Source organism: Podarcis muralis, chromosome 17 (genome assembly GCF_964188315.1).
Source record: "Podarcis muralis chromosome 17, rPodMur119.hap1.1, whole genome shotgun sequence".
Taxonomy (NCBI): Eukaryota; Metazoa; Chordata; class Lepidosauria; order Squamata; family Lacertidae; genus Podarcis; species Podarcis muralis.
Window position 1 is genome coordinate 1,414,251 of NC_135671.1, and position 15,373 is coordinate 1,429,623.

General features: G+C 44.6%; 1 protein-coding gene across 29 annotated transcripts in view; it reads right to left on the minus strand.

Annotated features, from left to right (window-relative positions):
• The window catches only part of ADGRL3 (adhesion G protein-coupled receptor L3), a 543,408-nt gene that overhangs the window by 208,241 nt on the left and 319,794 nt on the right, over window positions 1–15,373 (minus strand). For 22 of the 29 annotated variants that reach the window (XM_028711325.2, XM_028711329.2, XM_028711310.2 and 19 more), the window contains 2 exons: window positions 9,218–9,232; window positions 5,641–6,441 (listed from right to left, as the gene is read on the minus strand). The exons of 2 other annotated variants lie outside the window; for them this stretch is intronic. In XM_028711325.2, coding sequence (XP_028567158.2) covers window positions 5,641–6,441; window positions 9,218–9,232 — 816 coding nt within the window. The remainder of the gene's footprint in view (window positions 1–5,640; window positions 6,442–9,217; window positions 9,233–15,373) is intronic. 5 more of the 29 variants (XM_028711334.2, XM_028711311.2, XM_028711333.2 and 2 more) reach the window with 1 other exon arrangement.

Consider the following 15,373-nt stretch of genomic DNA (forward strand, 5'->3'; position numbering starts at 1 on the left):
CGATCGAAATCTGGAAGTCAATGTTCCGGTTTTTTAACGATTTTTGGAAGCCAAACGTTCAACAGGGCTTTCACGGCTTCCGATTAGCTGCAGGAGCTTCCTGCAGCCAATCAGAAGCCGTGCTTTGGTTTTCAAACGTTTTGGAAGTCAAACGGACTTCTGGAACGGATTCTGTTTGACTTCCAAAGTACGACTGTATAGATTTAGATACATATCAAAGCTTTCAAAAATGTCATTCGACACACAAAATGGACCCAATATTTCTATCTTAATGTAATATTTCAATAATTCCAACTTCCACAAAAGACCTCAAAGCCACACACAGGCTCATTTTTCCTCTGTTTCTTCCCGTCATATACAAATGCACTGCAAGAGCGTGTGAATCACAGCCAGGTATTTTGGGATCCCTGTAATGACACTCAAGGCGTTTCTTTTCAAAATAAAAACTATGTTATGAACAAAACAAATGGAATACATTAGAGTGTCCTGACAGCTGTCTTTTCTTTTTCTACTGCTGCCGGCAACACGCCTCCTTTATTTGTCAATCCACAATTCCACCTTCTCCGTTAAATTTATTTTCAGTAGCCACCTCTTTCGATATCATTTTAGCTCATGTCAAGTCTCACTTTTCCCATTTCTCTGCTGCCAGCTGATTATCTCTTAACTCTTCCCGAAACGCCTTTACTTTTATTGCTTAAGGCCAGCACAGGGAATATGTGAGCCTAGTCCAGACCTCTGGCACTGATCCATTCAAGCCTTTGTCCTTCTGTTAGCCTTCCCCTTCCACACAGCGGATTGGGAAGGTCAAATCCCATCCCTGCCACAGGGTGCTGAGCAGCGGAATGAAAACATTCCCACCTCCTGTGCTGTGATCAGGAACAAAACAGTCCGCCTTCACCTGACCTGGCAAGTTTCATCCTCATCACAGTACACAGAGTGGATGTGTTTCTTCGTTTACTTCCTTCCTCCTGGGCCATGTCCAGAAAGTGGTGGTGGGGGATGAGTGTTCAGACCCCTGGGCTCTCACTTGTGGGGTGCCTCAGGGTTCCGTCCTCTCCCCCATGCTTTTCAACATCTACATGAAGCCGCTGGGAGAGATCATCAGGGGGTTTGGGCTGGGTGTTCATCAGTATGCAGATGATACCCAGCTCTACCTCTCTTTTAAATCAGAATCAGTGAAGGCAGTGAAGGTCCTGTGTGAGTGCCTGGAGGCGGTTGGAGGTTGGATGGCAGCTAACAGCTTGAGGTTGAATCCTGACAAGACAGAAGTGCTGTTTTTGGGGGACAGGGGGCGGGCTGGTGTGGAGGACTCCCTGGTCCTGAATGGGGGTAACTGTGCCCCTGAAGGACCAGGTGCGTAGCCTGGGAGTCATTTTGGACTCACAGCTGTCCATGGAGGTGCAGGTTAATTTTGTGTCCAGGGCAGCGTCTACCAGCTCCACCTGGTACGCAGGATGAGACCCTCCCTGCCCGCAGACTGTCTCGCCAGAGTGGTGTATGCTCTGGTTATCTCCCGCTTGGGCTACTGCAATGCGCTCTACGTGGGGCTACCTTTGAAGGTGACCTGGAAACTACAACTAATCCAGAATGCGGCAGCTAGACTGGTGACTGGGAGCGGCCGCCGGGACCACATAACACCGGTCCTGAGAGATCTGCATTGGCTCCCAGTAGGTTTCCGAGCACAATTCAAAGTGTTGGTGTTGACCTTTAAAGCCCTAAACGGCCTCAGTCCTGTATACCTGACCCTCACTGCAAGAAGCCTTCTCAGTAGTGGCGCCCACCTTGTGGAACACCCTCCCTTCAGATGTGAAGGAAATAAGCAGCTATCTTCTTTTTAAAAGACATCTGAAGGCAGCCCTGTTTAGGGAAGTTTTTAATATTTAATGCTGTATTGTTTTTAACACTTGATTGGAAGCCGCCCAGAGTGGCTGGGGACACCCAACCAGATGGGCCGGGTATAAATATTAAATTATTATTATTATTATTATTATTATTATTATTATTATTATTATTATACTCCACTTTCCCCCTACAAGGTGGCCTACGTGGTCCTCCTCCTTGTTTCATCTCCACAACAACCCTGTGATGTAGGTCAGGCTGAGAGAACACACTGACTAGCCCAAGGTCACCCAGGGAACTTCAGGGCCAAGTGATTTGAACCCTGCTCCCCCAGGTCCCAGTCCAACACTTTTAACCACTATGCCACACTGCCTCTCTCGTCTCCCTGTGGGATGATGGGGATGAAAATCAGGCCATCCCTGCTCCTCAGATGATGAGTGTGGATCTGAGAAACAGGGAAAGTTCACCTGTGGATCTCCACTGGGTTATGCTGGGATACAGTCATCAAAAGATACAGTCATTGCAGATAAAAAGGTAAAGGGACCCCTGACCATTAGGTCCAGTCGTGGCCGACTCTGGGGTTGCGGCGCTCATCTCGTTTATTGGCCAAGGGAGCCGGTGTACAGCTTCCGGCTCATGTGGCCAGCATGACTAAGTCGCTTCTGGCGAACCAGAGCAGCGCACGGAAACACCATTTACCTTCCTGCCAGAGTGGTACCTATTTATCTACTTGCACTTTGACGTGCTTTTGAACTGCTAGGTTGGCAGGAGCTGGGACCGAGCAACGGGAGCTCACCCCGTCACGGGGATTCAAACCGCCAACCTTCTGATCGGCAAGTACTAGGCTCTGTGGTTTAACCCACAGTGCCACCCGCACCCCTTGTCATTGCAGATACAGGTACAGTAATCAAAAGAGACACCTGGAAACGTCTAAACTGGGAAGAAAGGATTAAGTCTCCCTTTCCAGTGTGTGTGGATTAGGAAGAAAACTGCCTTCCCTCCGCTGAATGGAGTGCATCAGCTCAGAAGTCAGAGTTGGTTTCAATCCCAGTACATGGGAAGGGTTAAATTTCTCCCCCCAGTGCATGGACAAGAGTGGGTCATCCTGGGGACGGGGGGGGGGGGGGAGAGGAGGGCTGAGCAGCAGAGTACAGTGGTACCTTGGTTTACGAACTTAATCCGTTCCGGAAGTCCGTTCTTAAACCAAAGCGTTCTTAAACCAAGGCATGCTTTCCCATAGCAACGGGGGACTCAATTTACAAATGGAACACGCTCAACAGGAAGCGGAACATGTTCTGCTTCCAAGGCAAAGTTCACAAACCAAAGCACCTACTTCTGGGTTTGCAGCGTTCTTAATCCAAGTTGTTCATAAACTAAGCTGTTCTTAAACCAAGGCACCACTGTATATGTCTGAGTGGGTGAGATTGTGTGCCAAGGCTGTGCAATCGTGTGAAAGGGGTGCAGCACAATTGCTGCAGCGCAATTGCTGACGGGGGAATGAGGCCTTGTCAGCAGAGAACACCTGGACTCCGAAATGTCTGCAGTGGTTGCTGATCTGCTAGTGGGCCGAGTTCAAGATCTTACTATTAGGCTGTACAGCCCTTAACAACTTGGGGCCAGTTTACCTACAAGATTGCTTTAACCCATCTGCGCCCACCCAACTGCTTTAATTGGTGGAATGGGCACTTCTACAGGAGCCACGTGAAACCCACGACACATCTGCAAGACTCGGGCATTTACTGTGGCAGCACCAATACTTTGGTACTCCCTACCTATTGATATCAGGCAGGTGCCTTCACTGTATTCTTTTTGGGGCCTACTGAAGACATTCTTATTTAGGCAAACCTACCCAGATGTGGGTTAAACCACAGAGCCTAGGGCTTGCCGATCAGAAGGTCAGTGGTTCGAATCCCCGCGACGGGGTGAGCTCCCATTGCTCGGTCCCTGCTCCTGCCCACCTAGCAGTTCAAAAGCACGTCAAGGTGCAAGTAGATAAATAGGTACCACTCCGATGGGAAGGTAAACGGCATTTCTGTGCGCTGCTCTGGTTCGTCAGAAGTGGCTTAGTCATGCTGGCCACGTGACCCGGAAGCTGTACACCGGCTCCCTCGGCCAATAAAGCGAGATAAGCGCTGCAACCCCAGAGTCGGCCATGACTGGACCGAATGGTCAGGGGTCCCTTTACCTTTACAGCCCCCCTGTGTTTAATTGCGGAATAAAACCCGTTTAAAAAGCAAACACAAGAGAAAGGTTCTGCAAGGAAGGAAAGAAAACCTGCAGTGCCTTTCTGTAAAGGAAAATATGATTTATTTTTCATCTGACCTGGTGAAAACAGATCCCTGCTGGAATCTTGAGACCCTGTGAGGATTTCACCAAATTACAAACCTGCATCCCTAAAACTTTTCCCAAATCAGAAATCAAACCATGTTTCTTTCACTTGCTTCTCTAGTAGCCAAGATAAGCTTGGGGAAAGGGAGCAGCACGGAAGACTGGTACAGAATGAGCCCCCTTTTTAATTAGGCCCAAATTTCAGAGGGGTCTGAATATGGCTTGAAAGCAGCTTTCAAGACTCAAACTGCTGAAAACTTAATATTGAATGTTTTCTGTTAGTAGATTTGAGGCCATCACTGGTTACATATGCATGCTTGCGAGGGGTGATGTTATGTATTGAAGTTCTCACCCTGGGCCAGCAGGGGGATACTGTAGATAGTTTTCACTCAGGTCCACATATGCAAATAAGGGATTGAAAGTGACATTCAGTGATTGGATAGTTACAGAAAGTAGTTACTGTTGCGTTCTAGTGGAGCTCTATATAAGCAGGCTGGCTGAACCCTTCAGTTCAGTTCTGTTCTGGCCTCTGAATAAACAAGAGCTGTTTGAAGAATCGCTGTGTCGTCTGATATGTTCCCCCACAACTTAACAGGTAACATGCACCTGAAACTCCATGGGGATGGGGGCAGAACTGCAGCAGAAAATTGGCAGTGAGGGAAAGGGATAAAGAACTGCAGTGGCTTTTCTCTTAACAAAAGCAGAGGTCAGTTACATGCTTCTGTGTGCGACGAGGCATTTTCCCTGATTCTCAAAGTCTGTAAGTGCAAGACAATCCAGTACAGACACTAGAGTTATTTGTGCAAGCAAGCAAGCAACAACAAACCAGTGGTTTTTTTTTAATAAAAAAAATAGTGTTCTGCTAGCATGGATAAAAATCACATATTCATTTCAGCGCAACCTGCTACCAAGTGAGATCAGCCGTCTATCATCTAACATAGTACTAACAGCCCCAGTGATGAGAATTCTTCAGCGTCTCAAACTGGAATATTTTCTAGGCCTACTGCCTATAAGATCTTTCAAATTATAAATTGTTGTGTTCCATTTGGATCTGATTTTTATGTCCGATAATTGTGATGATTTCATCTTTTATAATTGTATTTTTAATTGCTTTGACCTGCCCTGGGACCTTATGGTTAGGGGCAGCTAAGACATCTTAAAAACAAAAGAAAAACAGAACCCCTTTCCACACAAACACACACACCAAAACTAGAGATATCAGGAATCAAATCCGAAGCTGTGCGCAGGTGAAGTATGTTATGGGCAGTTCTAACCACAATGTGCGTACACATCTCCCATCTCAGGAATAAGGACCTCGGGGAGGTGGAGGCAATTTAAATTGGGAAAACAGTTTGGTTCCATTCCAAATCAGTCCTTCCTGCTGCCGCTGCGCAGCTTAGCCCCAAGCCATAGCCCAACATGGCTGCCAAGTCATAGGATGCCAAACCCAAAAACTTAACAAAGAAGCCTTACCTGTTCTGCTGTCCATGGGTCCAAAATCCAAAGAGTACTTAACCACATGGTAGTTGTTCCATACGTAAAGAAGGTTGTCCCTTGGATTATAATCCACCGCAGCAATGTACTGGTAGGAGTTCGGAAAAGGAACATCCACAACACTTTCTTTGCTTTGCTCAGTGTTGTAAATATAGTCTATTTTATTACCTGTCGCTTCATTATCATCATCTTCATAGACAGATTTCACCACATACAAAATGCCACAAATCATGAACGCATTGGAAGCCGACCTCTTGTCATAAGACGTATCCCACGTCCCTTCGATCCTCAAGGTATAAGGGTTCAGCTGACTAATGACTATTTTGCCGTTGTTTTGCTCAGTTGCATAGATCACCCAAAGACCATTCTCATCCACGGCCAAGTCTATGTCAGACTTGCCTCCCCACCGGTAAGGGGACGTGTCGTGGTAGTTGGCGTTCGCAATGATGGCTTCCCCACTTTTAATTCTTGTCCGTAGGTCAAATTTGACAATGTTCCTGGTTCGTTCCTTGTTGAAAAATAAAGCCCCGTCATACACCACAAACCCCGTGCCGTCCACCCTGTGCGGCAACTTGTAAGTTGTAGTTGGTCTCCCAGCGATGAAATCATCCTTGGAAGAATACTCCGTTAGAGTGTCAGTTCTGTAAGGGGTCCATGGCATGTAGTAAATTTTGTCAGAAGCCTGCAATGGATCCTTACACCAGGCTCCTGACTGGTGATCGGATTCAAATAAATGTTCACTCTGATATACTCCTTTTAGTAGTCCAGGACAAAGAAAAACTGAAGGGAGGGAAAAAGTTAAAAACAAAGCAGGTTACTAAATGTGCTGGCCTTCTCTAGCATGCACTTAGAAGTTCACAGCTCAAGAACAAAGGGAGAGCTCAAAAGAAATTCAGGCTTTCCTAAACTCTGATATGAATGTGAGAGTGGCTTTTCATGCTGAAAAGAGGATACAGGAAGTTCCCAAGAACTATTCTCCATTCCTCTTTTTCAAAAAGTCCCTTGGCAAATGTGCCTCCTTTGAAATTATATAATTAACAGATATTATTGCACGGCAAAGTAAAAATTCCGTAGCAACTAAAAAAACAAAACTAAAAAAAAAAAACCCCAACAACTCTAAAAGCATACAAAAGGGAAACAAACCTCTTACAGGTCAATGCTTTAAATAATGAAAAAGGGTTTCGAAAGCTGCTACCTAAACAGAATGCAGCCACAGAAGTAAAGAAAGAACATTTAATGAATATGCCAAGAGGAAGAGAGAAAGAATAAGGGAAAAGCTCAATGGAGGAAGGCTAGGATCAAGATTTAAATCAATAGGGAAAGTCCTCTGAAATACAGGAGAATTAAAGCCTTAAGTAAATCAAGATCGACCAGCTGAAATAATCCACTCCACAGACTTCAGAATAATTTTGCATCCCCGTAACCCCTAACCAAACGTGGTTTTAGACACCAAGCTGCCAGTTCTCAATTGCCATTTCTCAATTATCACATCTGAAAGAACTCAATCTGAAAGAATACTGACACTTTGGAACTCTCCGCCCATTGATATACGACATGTGCCTTCACTGTCTTATTTTTGGCACCTGCTGAAGACATTTCTACCAAGTTGTTTAGAAAGTTAATGCGATTTTTAATTTGTTTCCATCTATTGTGGTTTTAAATTTTTGTGTGTTTTAAATGATGGTTGTAAACTTCTCTTAGTGATATGTTAATTGTTTTTATCTTTTTTTGTAAACCACTTTGAGCTTTCTTCTACGATCAAGCAGTATAGAGATTTTATGAAATAAATAAATAAATTGATTTAAACTAATAGAAACAAAAAATCCTGATTATTACAGATTTTCCCCCTTTGTTTTCCCTTTTTCATACTCAACGTTTTTAACAGGCCTATTCCTTTTGTATACTGTATATATGTTCTATTCAGTTTCCGGCTCCTGCACCCATATCCCTAGTTTGATGGGAAATAAGGCAGGGAAACAGCTGTCCTACTTGCAGTTTCTCACACCTGATCAAACTGGCGGTGGCATTAAATGTATCTTTGCATTTAAAGTGCAAATAGCATTAGCTGAAGGGGCTGATAATTAATGGCGTCCCAATAGGCATGGACGGGGAAATGAACCTTTTCTCTCTGCTTGATTTCTAATGGGAAATACAGGGTACAACTTGTTAATTGATTGAATACACAGTTTTACATAGCTATATGGACTTATGTCATAGTCTGCAGTTCCCATGACAAATGACTTGAGAATTTCAGCACCAAGGCTAATCCAAAAATTGATGTAGTTACAGATAGGTAGCCTTGTTGGTCTGCCATAGTCAAAACAAAAAAATTCCTTCCAGTAGCACCTTAAAGACCAACTAAGTTAGTTCTTGGTATGAGCTTTCATGTGCATGCACACTTCTTCAGATACACTTCTTCAGTGTGTTTGTGTGAGAGAGTGTGCTCACCCATGACTGTGTTTCAATTCTAGCTATTAATCCAAAATTAAAGGTGTCCCTAAGTCCTACTTTCTGTAATGCCACCTTTGCAAAGGAGCTCCTTCTTGCACAGAGTCAACTGGAAGCCCCAAATTATTGGCCGTAATTCATGTAGTGGGCTCCTTCCCACAGAAACCAGGATGGGATTTCCCAGCGGGAAGGAGGGTCCCAGCTCATCAGAATAAAACTGCAAGGGCAAACATCAATTGAGCAACACATTTCCACCAACACTGGCGCTGTTAGCCAGAAATCAGATGGGTAAATGATAATGTGAAATGGCACAGTGCAATTTTATGCTGGTCCTCTGCAGCCATTCAATCTGACAACTGAATGCACGCAAGGCACTCTTCCCAACTCCATATTTGATTGTCATGGGACAACATGCGTACACTCATATGCACATGGGATCCATTTACCACCCCACCAAGAAATTGAGGGTTTGGGTCACCTGCATACATCTCTGTGCAAAATGGACATGGAATGTACACTCCTTGGCACGATCCTGATCCTTTATATGTACACTGGATTCAACACCTGCCTAATGCACAATGCATATGCAATTTAGCTGTCGACCTTTTGAACAGAAGCCACCTATAAAAATTGCACAGCGCTTTATACGGTTAAACACTTGACAAATATAAAACTGCTGTAACATAACAGAGGGGAATGAACCTTCTGAGGATCTCTAAATTACCCTCGATGCCTTGGTGATATACTGAAAGCAAGTTGCATGCAAGTACGGCAGGAAGGAAAAGAGCTGTGTCCTTCTAAATTATTTCATACTGCTCCGTAAATGGTGCAGAAGGAAAGGGGAATAGATTTTCAATCCTTCAAGGGGTGGGGTGGAAAGAAGCTTGGTGCCAGTAAACATTTCCAGGAAAGAGGCGACATGTTAGGTGAAATTGCTTAGCAGCAGAAACCCCCCCCCCCCAACAACTTTAACCAATAGATTAAAATGGCGAAAATTAATGATGAAAGGATTTCAAGTAAAGCATTAGACTGTTAAATATTTTATCCCGTGATTGCTTAGAATGGGTATGTGTATATATAGAAAAACATGTGAAAGGTATTTAATTACCTTTTTGTTCCACTTCTATTGTAGAGAAAGAAGAAAAGCAGGAAAGGAGAAAAAGAGAACAGATTAATGGTATTGTATTGGTGAGACACTTTTGCACTGAACTATTTAGCCTTCATTTTGCTTACTGCTACATTCTGCATTCATTAGTTTGTAAGGCCTTAAAAAAAAATACAAATCAAGCCCTTATAAAGGTTTATTACAGTCTTTTTCTTTTTTTTTTTTTAAAAAAAGCATGCACCATTGTATCCATAACCCATTAACGTCAGTGCAAGGTTTTCATTGATTCTGTCGGACTAACGACTAGGATTCCATTGAACACAGGAATGACAGGAAATTCTTGAATATACGGCCTCTTCATAATTGGCTGGTCCCCGGTGTATCAGTACTCCCAGAGAATTATATGTTCCAACTTCCAAAGAAGATGTTGACATAGACTGAAACCATCTTTGTTTTTTTAAAAAACAGAAAAAATCTTGAAATAAATGTACATAACAGCAATTATTCCCATTAGATCAAATAACATATGTCATCTCCTCACCAAAAAAAGAGAAACCCCCCCCCACCTAATGCCACATGGTAATTGATTAGCCAATGATGTAATTAGATCCACATAAATCAGTGTATGATTAAACAATAGTTCCGAAGGAAAAGACATGCTTTGTGTATTGAATAATTACTTCCTTTTTTCACCTGGACTCATTTCCTGCTCTCAAGGATGCAGTTAGGAATTTGTCAAGTATTAGAAATACAGATTTGGATGAACTAAGAACTGATTCTGAAATGACGGAAGAGCGCAGGGCTAATCGAAAATCGCTTGACTGATTTCAACACTTTTTGAACCATGCCTTTACTGATACCAAAAGGCCTTTCGTGAAACGTCCAGAGAAGCAAATTTCCAATCTGTTGCAGTGGGACATTCTGCGTGTGTGTCCTTCCTAACGCCAATGCTTGCTGGCCTAGGGGTTGTTCTGTTCCCACCGGGGCTTTTACACAACACATGTAGTTAGGTAAAATCTGATTGAATTCATGACTACTACTACATTTTGCTTAGCATGGCTTCAAGGAATACATGAATGTAATGTCTGAAGTGGGGCCCACACCTTCCAACAGTTGACAGACGAAAACAGGGACACTCTTGTCAAGGGGTTGGCATCAGCAGTTGACATAACGTGTTCTCCCTAGCAGAGAGCAGGTGTTGCGGTGGGGGATACAAGCCACCCCAGTGTTGCTAGGCGGATTTGTGGAGGGACCCAGGCAGTGAATTGGTTAATCAGGTCGCTGGGGAGAAATGCTTGTTACCAATTTTGAAGGAGGGGTCAGAGGTTTTAAATATTGGTCGCCCAACTTGGAGCGTTCTCTTGGCTGCTTGCACCGGATCACCCGCCCACCCTCCCTGTATTGGGGGGGGGGGGTTGTTTGCTTGGCCTTGCTATGCCTGTCATGGGGTCGTCTGCTTTGAGGCAGGGGCCTGGTAGGAATTTGTCCATTTGGCTGATTGGCTGGTGCCATTTGGTTTTGCCTACTGCGTAGCAAATCGTCACAACTTGTAAGGTTGGCGGTTAGGCATTGGTTCAGATTGGTTGGTGGAGGGGTAAGTGCCTACCCCTCCAATGGTGGTGCGGAAAGGGAATTCCGTTAAAGGAATCCAGGGGCTTGCCATTCTTTTCGTCCTTGTCCCTGGCATCGGACTTGGGCCGTGCAAGCCACCAGGAGCATGAGGGTGAGAAGTGAGGGACTGAGGCCCAGCTTCATTTTCTCCCCAAAATTTGTTCCCCACACTGGCTTCCGCTGGAATCCGGAAGTCCAGTTCTGTCCCCTGGGCAAGGACAGATAGTCGGAACCAATGCCTAAGCAACCACTCACTTGGGTGTATTTAAATAAAGTTGTGGCCAAAATCATGCCAAAAACCCAAACCAAAATTGATGTGTGATGTGTGAGTTATTAGGGGGTGGCTTGGGGACCTCAACACGCAACACTGGTAAACCGCTGCACATTGTTATGCAAACACAACGAAGTGAGAATCCACACAGAATGGGCTTGCGCAACTGGCTGCCTACAGTTCTTGCAGCAAGGCAGGCACCTGACATTTATCAAAATGACATTTAGTAGTGCTGGGACCCGTTGCAAGGCTAGCTCAGCCTGCTTCAAAAACAAAAAAGGAGAGTGGTGGTGACTGCAGGGAGATTCAAACCTCACTCACCCCACACATTTCTCTACAGATGTCTTTGTCTGACAATAATAATAATAATGATTTTATTATTTATATGCCGCCCATCTGACTGAGCTGCCCCCGCCACTCTGGGCAGCTCCTAAAAATGATTAAAAACACAAGAAAACATAAGAAAGAACCTGACTCACTAGGGTTTCCATACGTCTGGAATTCAACTGGTGAAAATAGCTCAACAACTTTTGCGTCTTGAATTTTACCTCTAGAAATATGGCAACGCTCTGACCCACCCCCTAAAAAAGCAGAGTGAAGTTCAACCTCAGAAGCGGTCTCTGATCCTAGGGGACCATTCTCCCAGGTCTCAGAAGCTGCCCATTTGTAGATGGAAATCAGAGAATTCCTGTAGTCACCCCTCCACCCTTGGTTCTGAGGCTGGGGTGCTGAAGTCTATCATGTTCAGCTTCTTAAAATCCTTTTCAAATCTCAGCACGCCTTGGAAGTGCAATAACCCCCTTTTCAGTTCATGTATGGCCTTTTCTTGGATTAATGTGCATTAGGAGGGCACCACCCACGAATAAAACAATAATGTGGTGTATTCCTCACAGCTTTACTCCTTTTACCTTCTGGTCTGCATGGATGGCTTGAACTAAAGTCTCAATCATCACCACAAGCAGCAGTGGTGACACTGGGCAATCCTGCCTGGCGTCCCTTCCAAGGTAGATTGACTTGGGAGTCATGACCATTCATGTGCTGTAGACTGGAATATACCTGAGTTTTAGGGAAACCCTCCCCCACCCCAATTCCGTTTAACCCCACCAAATACCTTAAGGGCATGTGGAGATAAAAGTATGGCTGGCTGTTTGCTTTTATTGCTAAGATGGCCTGCATTCAGGAACCTGTGAACCAAATCAGCCACTTGATGATTGGGGATAAACCCTGCTTGGTCCAGGGAAGTCTGCTTGGATAGAAATCAATTTCACCTCTTCACCATTATAGCAGAGTGGAGCAAAGAAACAGGGTGACCCCATCCAGCTTGAGCAGAATTATGAGTCTTTTCAGTTATCTCCTCTTTTATATTGGAGCTCTCCATGATTCCAGAGTGCTGAAAGACTTCATGGTCGCCCTTGTACCCTACTCCAAGCCAGATGATCTTGACAACCACCTTTTAAATACCGTATTTTTCGCACCATAGGATGCACTTTTTCCCCTCCAAAAATGAAGGGGAAATGTGTGTGCGTCCTATGGTGTGAATGCAGGCTTTCGCTGAAGCCTGGAGAGTGAGAGGGGTCGGTGCGCACCAACCCCTCACGCTCTCCAGGCTTCGCACACCTCTCCGCAAGCAGCGGGAGCCCAGTGCTGGGCTCCCGCTGCTTGCGGAGAGTTGCCTGCATGCTGAAGCCTGCGCGCGCTGAGATCAGCGCGTCCAGGCTTCGCGGACCTCCCCGCAAGCAGCGGGAGCCAGCGCTGGGCTCCCACGGCTTGCAGAGAGCTGCCTGTTTGGGGGCTGGGGTCGGGGGAAGCTCGAGCTTCCCCTGCCCCAGCCCCGCGCCTGGGGGGAAAAAATAATTCCCCCCCCTTTATTTCCCCCCCAAAAAACTGGGTGTGCCCTATGGTCCGGTGCACCCTATGGTGCGAAAAATACGGTAGCTCTTGTGCTCTTCAGGGTTCCACTTGCAGCCTACCCGTGTTTACATCAGGCAGCCTGCAATGACCAGCTGTAGTCGCCTCTGCCTGTGCATTAGCCTCATGCTGTAATTAAGTTTCTCTTATGTTCTTGTTATTTGTTGTTTGCAAGCCGCTTTGGCACTCATTTGAATGGAAACGTTATAGAAATACAATAAATTAAATTAAATCAATCAACCAACCTTACGCAACTACCTCCATTAAAAATAACCTGAGTGGAGAAGAGCCTTTGGATTACACTGCGAATGACAGGTCCATTTTATTTTATTTTGAGCAATTACTATTTATTTGATGGTCATGATAACATGTCCTTTGGTTTCCTTGACCTTGAAAAACATGGACTCCATATTAATTCACTGATGTACTATACTGACAACCTGAACTCACGGGTGGCCCAGAAACTGAGAGCTGGAGGGCGGGAGAGAGCGAGATCAACAAATGGGAAGAGCAGAAGATAACTGACGGTCCATGGTAGTTGGGTAAAATACTCTGTATGTGCTCAGAAGTTAATTGCACTGTGTGTGAGCTGTGAGGGGGTGTTGGGAAACTGTGTACGTGCAGCTACTCACACAGAGTCAATTAAGGTTTGGCAGACAGCCAGAAGGCAATCTGAAGGAGTAAGTCTGCCTGGTGATAACAGAGGCATGGAGACAGCTCCCTGACTGGTCAAGCTCTCTCAAGGGAGGGATAATTAATGGCCCACTAACTGGTAGTTTGTGAGTTCAGTGATTCAGTGTGTCAGTGTAGGAGTTGTGAGTCGTGTCAGAGAGAGCTAGCATAAGATCCATGTTCTGTTCCTGTATATAGTCCACTGTATATAATAAACACCTAACTACAAGTTCCTGGTTCCTGCTTCGTCTATCCTGTCTGCAGCCAAGTCACCAATTGCTTCCGTGGATTCTGCGTTTATTCTGCTAGGTCTGGCTAAGGTCCTGCAACAAGTTGGAAAGTTGCGAAACACCAAATAGGTTTTGCCAATAAGCCGAAGGTAGATAGGGATGGTTATCTCTCTAATGTTGTGTTATGCCATGTTCCCTCCATGGCAGTCATTTCGTGACTGGTGGCCACGGCACTCTCTCAAAATTTGAAATGTGTCTGCTAGTCCAAAAAGGTTGGCAACCCCTGTTATAATTTATTACATGTAGAATTTTGAAAATAGCATCATATGACCATCATATGCAAAGATGACTTCCGGTATTTTCTTTTTGGAAAGTCTACTTTGTGAGGACAGTTTTCTTTCTAAAGATTGTCTTTCAATGGGCACTTACCATAAAATCATTATTTATAACAACTTACTAGGAATGTCTGGCTGACTACTTGAGCAAACCACCCTGACAGGCCTTCCAGAGTTATTGTACAGATTAATAGAACAGAACAGCCCCATGTACGCTGTCCTAAGCTCCTTGAAGGATGGGGAGGATAAAAATGCAATAAATAAGAGAACGTAAGCAGTGCCCCTTCCGAAAGTCTTTACTGGGTCTGGTGTTATTTAGTTCATCCATGAAAGAAAGCCCTGCATTGATTTTTCATACAAGTCTTCAATATAAAATGACTCCTTTCTGCTTTCTTTGCTGTCTTAATATCATTCAGAAATGACACATCCCAAGACTTAAAATGCATCTTAGGGTCATTTTGGACTTTTCTCCTTGGGGGGAAATTAGAATTTAGCCATATGCTATAGCTTGGCTTTTCCTGCTGCGCTGTAATTCATCACCCGTCAAGTTCTTCAGTCCATAAGAGGTCAGAAGCAAATCAAAAGCACGACTGTGCTATCTTGTACGGGTGTCCCTGAAGCCCATTTTCCTTCCTATGATTAATACAGCTCATATTTAATCTCCACAAGAAAAACATTTGATCCTTCAGATGACACAGATTGCCTCTGCAGCTGCCAGAACCAAATGAAGGGAAATATCATTCAAATGTATTTATGATCCTCATTACCTCAAATCTATTGGTAGCAGCACTGCAGGGCCGAAGCCAATCCTACGCTTGTTTGCTCAGAAGAAAACCCCATTGTTCAATGAGGCTTACTCCAAAGCAAATCCCAAATGGACTGCAGCCTTAATGGTTTAAATACAAGCAATGATTGTTAATACCCAATGCTTTTTGTTGAGGCAGTAATTTAAAAGCAGTTATGCCACACTACGGCAGAAGCACCCGGAATGTGTATATCACACATTGCAACAGCCTCCACACCTTCCAGCTATTCCTGTAAAGTTGGTATTTTTCGATACCTGTCTATGGTAAATCATTCTCCTCCTTTTTGCTTTTAGGGAGATTGCCTAGGAAAATTAATCTCTGCATGG